Source organism: Gavialis gangeticus, unplaced genomic scaffold (assembly GCF_001723915.1).
Source record: "Gavialis gangeticus isolate Ggan-Ray unplaced genomic scaffold, GavGan_comp1, whole genome shotgun sequence".
NCBI lineage: Eukaryota > Metazoa > Chordata > Crocodylia > Gavialidae > Gavialis > Gavialis gangeticus.
Window position 1 is genome coordinate 8369137 of NW_017729024.1, and position 9588 is coordinate 8378724.

The 9588-nt window shown below is 41.5% G+C and overlaps 1 protein-coding gene across 2 annotated transcripts in view; it reads right to left on the reverse strand.

Annotated features, from left to right (window-relative positions):
• Positions 1-9588, reverse strand: part of ARSK (arylsulfatase family member K) — a 54840-nt gene that overhangs the window by 37374 nt on the left and 7878 nt on the right. For both annotated transcript variants that reach the window (XM_019516876.1, XM_019516875.1), the window contains exons 2-3: positions 5057-5186; positions 1327-1486 (exon numbers count right to left, since the gene is read on the reverse strand). In XM_019516876.1, coding sequence (XP_019372421.1) covers positions 1327-1486; positions 5057-5186 — 290 coding nt within the window. The remainder of the gene's footprint in view (positions 1-1326; positions 1487-5056; positions 5187-9588) is intronic.

A 9588-nucleotide genomic window follows, 5' to 3' on the forward strand; every position in this document is an offset into this window, starting at 1 on the left:
AAAAAAAAAGCCAACAGCATACCAAGTTGTATTAACAGGAGTGTCACTTGAAAATCGAGGGAAGTGATTATTCCTCTCCATTCAGCACTAGTGAAGCCTCACCTGAGTACTGTGTCCAGCTCTGGGCTCCAAACTGCAAGAAGGATGTGGACAGTCTAGAAAGAGTCCAGTGCAGGGCAACAAAAACGATTAGGCACCTTGGAGGCACGACTTATGAGGAAAGGCTGAACAAATTGGGGTTTAGCCTGGAGAAGAGAAGACTGCGGTGGGGATTTGAAAATTGTCTTGAAGTATCTGAAGGGTGATTATAGAGAGGATGGAGATAGGCTTCTCTCTGAGGCTCCAGGGGACAGGACTAGGAGCAATAGCCTCAAGCTTCAGTAGGGGAAATTCAGGTTGGAGATTAGGAGGAACTTTCTGACTCTGAGAGTGGTCAGGCATTGAAACCTGCTATCTAGAGAAACTATGGCATCTCCATGCTTAGAAACTTTCAAAAGCATGTTAGACAGACTTTTGGTTGGGATGCTTTACTGAGGGATGATCCTGCCTTGAGCAGGGGGCTGGACTAGATGACCTTGTGAGGTCCCTTCCAGCCCTACTTTCCTATGATCCTCAGACAAAGCATAATAATCCAAAAACACAAAAATGAAACAAAGCTTAGCAGATTGAGACAAATGGTTAAAAAGATTTTCAATAGTTCACTCTTCCTGCAGTGATTTGAAACTGAATTTAAGTAAGGTAGAATATAACTATGATGATAAAATACCAGTCTAGTTTACTGAAGGACTAATTAGGTCTAAATAGATAACTCACAGATTTTAATTTAACATAACAAAAAGTGGCATACAAAAAGAGCTGGAAAGATAGATGGCTTGCCAAATAAGATGAATAAATACCCAGGAACAACATTCTGCAAAATATGCTCAGGACTTGAGGATGAATCATAATAAAAATCCTATCTAATCCTATCATGAGACTGTTTTTTTTTAAATGTGATTATTCAGTTTAGTTTTATCCAGATTGTATCCAAAGAGCAAACTAATGATAAATTAAGATTTCTTAAGCATAACTATTTTCAACCCTGACACCTATAAAGGTTAGTCAGTGCCCTTTCCCCTCAGCTTACATTAGGAGTGACTGCATGGATATGACTGCTAAGTATCATGTTTAGGCATTACAGGATTGGAGCCTTGTTAATTTTTAACAACATTTCTTCTACAAAAAGTTACTTGTTTAAACGAAAACTGAAAGCTAAGCACCATTATCTATTTGTTCTTAACCATGTTTACAGATATCATACCACAGAAGAATTAATCTTCTGCCTACCTCAGTGAGTGATGTCCTGAAGTATAGTCCACTTTCCCATATTTTTGGGTATAGTAGCCATGTTTCTGCATGAGGTCCATCCATGTTGTGTAGTTTGACTCCAGGCCTTTGAAGTTATTCCAAGATTCAGTTAAATGAGTGAAGAGACCGCTCCACATAGCTTTAAAAAAAAAGAGCACATTTCACAAATAAGTATCTAACAATGTCTTTATAAAACATGTGTAAAAAGGTTTTTATATAAGACTTTGCACTTCTCTCGCACCTTTCTTCTATAGGGCTTAATACACGTTAAGTACACTGGAAGGTATATAAATGTTATCTTCATTTGACAGAGCAGGAAATTCAAGTACAGAGAGTTAAAAAGTTCACACTAAGTCAATAGAGCAGGGAATAAAATCTAGATCTCCTGAATCCATGACATGATCATGATTTTTTACTTTAATTGTAGTAAGTCTTAACCCTAGTCATGGACCACAGCCCTGTCATTCTAGCCAATGCACGATCATTAACACAGATTTCTCCTGCTAGAAAATTAATATTTTTATTCACTGCAGAAATAATATAATATTTTAATATAGGCCTCTTGCAGCAAAGCACTAAGAAGCACATGGTTAGGTGAGCAAGCAGCTCCCTTATTTTCAATGGGACTTTTTAAAGTTAAACATATATATGGAGAATGAGGGACTTAAGGGGTACTGTTTTTTGTAATGCCATGTGATCCAGTTGATAGTAATTTACCCAAATTCCAGGTTAGGTAAATTAAAGGAGGCTGTTAAATCATAGGAAAGGAAATTACATTTAAGACAGAAACCAAAAGGAAATGAAACTTCAGGCAGAAGACCTGAAGGAAACAATGGAAAAGCTGTCAATTAGGGAATACCACTACCTTGCTTCGCTCAGCCTAAAATAGGGGTGTCCTCCCCTGCCGATCAAGCCTAGGACAAAAGGGAAACCTACTCCCTTTTCCCCCACCCCCACCAAAAAAGCTGGCAGTAGGACTGAGGAAGGGAAGTGGGCTGTTAGTAGATGGAAACTTAGACCTCGTTTGACTGAGAGATGCAAAGAACCTCATGCAATCAGGATAGGTTGGCTGTCCCAACATAGAGGTAAGGATAGGCTGGCTCTCCCTGAGCTATGGATCACAACATAAAGTTCTTAATCAATTTCTTTAAATCTCTGAAGTATGAATAAATAGTGCTTTGTTTGGAAGACACTGCCTCTGTGTCACTATAAACATGTAATACTGTAAGCTCCCACAAGGAAATTCTTACAGATGCCTAAACCTGATTTGAGCTTATGTTGTTAATGAATAGGAAGGAGCTGCTGCAGTCCAGAGATCCACAAAAAATCTGACCACATGGTTTCACCCAGAATGGAAACCAGGCTTGTCATGTCAGAGGTGCATTCAAGAGACACTAAAGAGGTCTCAGAAATACTTCATCCTGTAGCCTTGACAATGTGCAAGAATGCTTCACTAGAAGCAGTCCTTACTGCATTCATTTTCAGAATTAAAGTATCACCGATATGAATGCAGCAGGTACCCTCAGGGTTACAGTTTCTATCTGTAACAGATCCACTTGCCCCAGAGGTGGCCGTCATGCCCCATGGTGACAACTTGTCTCCTGCACCGCTCTAAGGTACACTCCCTTTGCTCTCGTCTGCCACGACTTGGTTTTATTAATAAACCTGGACATGGAGGGTGCTTTTGGCAAGCTGTTAGCCTATCCTCTTACCCATGAATCCCTCTCAGACCCCACTGCTCTCAATCAGTCCTTCTCTGGTGGGCCCTCTTGGCCTACACGTGCTCCTGAAGGGCACCCATTGCCTTATGTGCTAATCACTGCCTCCAATTTACCCTGTAGCCATGCCTATGGCTTGCAGTTGTAACAATCAAACAGTTCAGTGGGCCCTAGGCCCCACTCTCTGGCCCTCTCTGGGCACCAGGGTCTCTCTCTGGCCCCATCTCTGCTGCTGTGGGCCCCTGGCCCTGGCTCTGCCCTCCACAGACACTGTACTACAGCTTGCCCTGGCAGACACAAGCCTCCTGTGTCATGCTGGCACTACTAAGATCTCCTGACCTCCCATATAGTCCCAAACCCAGTCTACTGGTTAAAATTCAAACCAAAACGTAAGTGCACTGGCTATAACTTAATTCTCTGAGCACACTGGCTATCTTCTGAAATCCCCATCCATATTGAATCTAATCCCCTGCCAGCCCTCAGATTCTCATTGATATAGCTCAGGGATAGCAGGATCTCAATCTCTCATCAGCAGCCATCTTACTGTAGAGCTCCCTCTTCAGCCTCCAGGGACAAACTGACTGTGCAGGCTCTGGCCCAGGCTTATATCCCGCTGGAGCCCTGCTTCTTTCTGGTCATGTGACTTCCTGGGGTGTCTACAGGTATCTTCTAACTAGCTTTGCTTACTGGCTTTCAGGGTAATCTATAGCAGCAGACCTAGCAATTGTATCCTTGCTGCATCTCATACACAAGACTAGTACCAGGAATCCACTAGCACTACAGTAGGCTTCTTGCTGCTAACACTGATTACTCTACTATTGCTGTACAACTAGCACAATAGGTGCTCTCCATTCCTGGGCTCTGGCTGCCTCTCTCTTTACAGCTAGTTCCCTCTTTGTCTGCCAGGGCAGTTTGCCCCTATTGTTCCCTCTATGAGTATCAGGAGCCACAGGCTCCATTACACCACTCCTCTGAAGATTTAGCAAGAGATCACTGAACTAGTTACACTTAGTTCATAGCTGGAAAGTTTTATTTACAACGATAATGGCTAAAAATACATTGGAATCAGGGTTTTGATTTAGAAGCATAATTTTCTATCAAATGCTGTATACTACAGGGCATGTTCTTAGAGCAGTGGAGCCAACCTTTTAGGCCCACACCCACCCCATGTACCACTTTGTTCCTCTTCCCCTCCCCAGTCATCCCCTGCTTCCTGCCGTATATGCTACTGTGCTGCCTGTTCCATCCCCATCTGCCATGTGCCACACACAGAGGCTGCCCATGCCACTCATAGCACATATGCCATAGGTTTGCCACCCCTATTTTAGAAAACACATGAAGCATTGATTGCATTTGTCTGAAACAACAGAAAAAGCTGAAAGTCAATCTAACGTGTTTAAATAATAATGCCTACTTCAAATACAGGCTATTTTTTCAGAACAGATGTTTCAGAAATTTGGTAACTCAAGGCAAAGCAAAACATTTCACCCCAAAAGGCTGTGTCACAACAGCAAATTGCCAGGGCCACTGTATTCTTAAATAGCCTCAGGTGTACTTAACTCTGAATGAGATTTGCAAGCTCAGGAATAGTAATAGTAGTAGCAACCGTTGATCCTTCTGAATCATGGTGTATGTAAGAGGTCACCAGGAATGCATTTGCCTAGGTAGAAGTAAGGAGGAATGCAGGTTGGAAGAAACAGCATGAGACAGAGATTTCTTTGGCTGATATCTTTTATTGGACCAACTACATAGTTGGAATAGAGTTAGACAAGCTTTCAAATGCAAGACATTCTTCATCAAGTCTGAGAGGCAGAAAAGTGAGAAAGAGATATGGATAAATCTTCAAAAGACCAGGCAAAATTCAGATATGCACTAAAAATGTGGGGCTTAACCTAATCAAACCTTCTAAGGTTTGCCCAAACAAAATGCATATTTAAGTTGATTCCACTCAGGTACTTATTATTTTTAATAGGATTTTAATATGGTCTTACCTGCCCGGGAGGGACAACAAATTGGAGAATTGGTATAAGCATTGAGAAAGAGTGTGCCATGTTTTTTCATGAGATTTACAAAAGGCAAAGTCACAGTGAGACTGCCTGGATAAAACGTCAGCCTTCCATCCTGCAGTCAAAGAGATGAGTTCAAATATTAAAATAAATAACAACATTTTCTTTAGTTATTAGAAATACAGATTTTAAGATGATGAGACAAAGCTACAGAATAAGGCAAATTTACTATTCTAGATGTAATGAAACAAACATCAAACATATTTTGGATGTCCAAGAAATATATACAATTCTGATCTTGTAGATTAGATGAATAATGAAATCCTCATTGAAACTTCAGTAGGATAAAAAATCTGCACTTATACAGTCATCAAACTGATTAATAGAAGCATTAGATGAAAGACATTGGAAGTAATAATGCTTCTCTACTTGGCACTGGTTAGGCCTCATCTGAAATGTTTGTACAGTTCTGGGCTCCACATTTTAAAAGGATTTGGAGAAGTTAGAGTCCATGTAGGCAACACAGACAAAGTGCTTAAAATGCAAGTAATACAAATAGAGGCTGAAGGGGCTAGGCATATTCAGCTCATGGAAGAGGCACTTAAGAGCAGGCATGATAGCAGTCTTCAAATACCTGAAGAGTTACCATAAGAAAAAAGGGAAAGCACCTTTTCTCTATTGCTGCAGAGAGAAGAACATGAACCAGTGACTTCAAGCTGCAAGCAAAGTAAGTTCAGATTGGATATCAGGAAAAGAAACCAAGGCAATGGAATAGATTACCAAAGGAAGTTGTGGACTCTCCATCACTGGAGGTGTTTAAAAAGAGGTTGAACAGCCACTGGTCAGAAATGAATTAGGCATAGCTATGCCTATGGTCTACCATGGGTATTTCCCATGCCTCTGGGCTTCACTGGTTGCCCCCACCCCCCACTTTCTGCTACATGTGTCAGGGTGTTTTTAAGCCTCCCCAGAGCCATTGGGTGCTGGCTACAGCCAAGGCTAGGAATTTGAATAGGGTGTGCCAGTATTCCTGCTGGAACCAAAGCTGGAGGTTCCTGGCTTGTCAGTGGGAATTGTCCCTCTGCCCAGAATCAAACCAATCTCATATTTGGGGTCAGGAAGGAATTTTACCCCATGGTAAAATTGGTACAGACTGTAGATTTTTACCTTCCTTTGTAGCAGGGGATGTGGCCCTCCACTTGGGATCTCTTGAGCATATATTGACAAACTTTTATAGAAGCAGGATGGTGGTTGTCAAGATTCCCCTGCTTTACCTGTGGCAGGCCCAAAGTGTTATGTCTGTGCTGTGTCAGGGCTGACTAGAGTCTTATGTAAAGTTTAGAACATGGATTGTTTAGGATGGTTTGGATTGGGATTATCCTGCCTCAGGTGGGGGAGTGGGGGTAGATGGTCCTTTCCACTTCTACTTCTCTTATGATTCTATGAAACCTTGCACTTAAAAGCCCCTTTAACAATTTATTTTGAAAACCTCCAATACATGATTTCACCAACTACCTGTGTCTAGTCTTCCAGTTGGACAGGCTGACTGAAGAGCCATCTCCAACAGCCTCTGAAGTATTTCTCCCAAATGATAGGATGATTTGCAATCATCTTAATCTCAAGAAAGGTTTCAGATTAGGAAGTGGTATGGGACATTCCTACATTGGCAAATGATCTCTCTTAGTCATGAACATAAACTGTTAGAACGTATAAACTGTCAGGATCGTGTGAATGGTAACAAGGCATGGCTGAGTTGCATGGTACTGGTGGTTGGAGTGAACTGGGCTCAATTCTTCCCAGGCTGATTCCAGAGGATTATGACAAGGGACCACACCTTGAGGCTCTTGCCTTGGAAGAACTGCATAGTTAATATTTTTCCTCATCTTATACATAGTATATTTTTATCCCTTAGCACAGAATGTGCAATTAATTGGACTTCACGACTTTGCCATCTGAAACCAAGACTCAGCTCTACAAGTGATTCAACTGAATGCAAAATAGTATTATCATCTACCTTGCCCGTTACCTGAATGAGACAAGCGCTTGGAAGAAGAACCTTGACAGCAAATAAACCTGGGTAAGTAACATGCTTAGTTGTTTAGGAATTCAAATGGCCTTTAATAGTTGACAGTCTTGCCTCCAGGAGTCAAGATGATGATTAGTCTGGGGTATTCACCATTCTTGAGAATTATGTAATATAGACCCGACTGCTGGGATCTGAAGATTCCTCTCCTCCAAGCTTGACTGCTGGGATGCTGCTTTCCATAACCCAGGATGAAAGTAAAAGCCATAAGGAAACTCCAGTTGCTCCAACAAGAACTAGACCAAGGGTGTCAAATATACAACCCAAAGGTCAGATCTGGCCTGTTGCAGCCCACAGGTCTTCTTGAGGTTTTACTTCCACAGGCCAAATTCATCGTGCAGGACTTTTATTGCTGCAACTGCTGGAGCCCCTGTTGCAGTAGTGTTAAAATTTCAGCTGTTTTGGTGCAGCTCAGGAACTGAAGCCACTAGGTTCCCCAACACCAGACTGTTACCCAGGCCAAAATTGGGAATTTACTTGCCTCTGGCAACTAAAATCAAGAAGAGAGGAGAAGACAGCAAGTGGCAAGAGCATTAACTCCCTGGGGTCCAAAGCTGTGCTAAAACACCAGCCCCAGCAGTTGCCACTGCTTACAGATAATCTGACCTACAGTCTGGATCTGGCCTGTGGTGCCCAATGCATTTGACACTCCTGAGCTAGACCACCCATCAAATAAAAGAAAATGAGAAAAACCTGAAGCTATGCATGCTAAAATAGCTCTCTTTCCACTCTCAGATTCAGTTAAGATCTTGGTATCAACAGTCCAAGCTAATGATTCCCGATCAGGGTGCTGTGGCAGGCACCCTGGGGTATCTTGGGATCCTGTCAATGGTACCATGGGGTGCCATGCAATGTTAGGTGTGCAAATCTGATTCACAGGAAAAATCCAGAGGTTTCAAATAGGAATCGACAGTTTTAAAAACAGTCTGACCTGTTGTGGTCTGAGTTCTTTGCAACAGAAACATTTCTCTACTATTTTTCTGTAGTCAAAAAATGAGTGGAAACTAAGAGCCAGTATTTTCTGAGGGATGCCGTAAATCTTATCAACAGGTACCTTGAGCCTTAAAAGGTTGAGAACCACTGCTCTAGGCTCCGATTATCACAGACATTGCTTCTCCTCCTATGACCTACCATGACATGATTTGCCTATGCTATTTTAGATATTTACAGTGGCTTGCAAACTTACTAGAATAAGGTCTTGATAGCACTCTGTTGTTAACCAAACTCCTAGGATCCTTTGCTAGTTATGTCAAAGGCCAAGTTAAACTTTTAATCTAGTTAACTATCCTGAAAAAATCCTTAGTAAAAAGTTTTTTCTCGGAACTGAATTAGATCTTTGTTTCCTCCATTATGGATTAGACAGCTACCAGTCAGAAAGATTTGCGTATCAAATTTAGTAGTATTTTGAACATGCTTTTCCTTTCAGGAAATAAGGTGATGTAACTGAGCAAATTCAATAGCACTGTGTGCCATAACCTAAGTATAAAGATATTTTGTAAAGTCATAGGCTGAGCTTATTCCATCACTACTGCTGCAGCAAAAAAAGGGGGGGGAAAAACCACACACACAAGAATAAGAGGTTAGCTTTTTTTGGCCTATTACTGGCATGTGCTTAATCTTACTTGTGTGAATCTTCCTCTCACCCACTCCTCATTCCGTACTCCCAGTCAAACTAAACTGCTTTCCAACTTGCAGCATAAGATACAGTGGCCTGTAATACAGACTTTTGAAAGGTTTCAAGAGCCCTTCATTTTGCCAGTTTCTCCAACTGATGCTTTTATCATTACTACTTGTTATATTTTTAAAACAACCTTTCCTTCAGCTATAAGCAACTTAAAACAAGCTAATTGTTCACATATGTAGTCTAGGTAACCATACTCTCCTTTTACTACTGCTCTTCTCTTTCCCTTTAGTTGTTAAGCTCTCTTGATTCATCATGCCTTAAATTAGACCTCAAACTCTTAGATGAAAGGACTGCACTTTACTCTGCAGTTGTGAACCTACATTTTCACAACCGCAAGAAAGTAACCTGAGGAATACAAAGAGTTCTACTTAACTCACAAGAGTAAAGTTACTCAAGTATACTTGAGGACTGACGCCTATGTTTGTAGAACATGAGATTAAATCATGGTGTGCTGGCTCTCATTAGAAAGTTTTTCACCTAACCTCATAGAATCATAGAAGTTAGGGCTGGAAGGGACCTCAGGTCATCTAGTCCCCTGCCCAAAGAAGGACCAGCCCCAACTCTATCATCCCAGCCAAAGCCTTGTCTATCCAGGTCTTGAAAACCTCCAAGGATGAAGCTTCCACTACCTCTCTGGGTAACCTGTTCCAGTGTTTTACTACCGTCTTAGTGAGAAAATTCTTCCTTGTATCTAACCTAAACTTCCTGTGCTGCAACTTGAGACTGTTGCTCCTTGTTCTGTCAAATGTT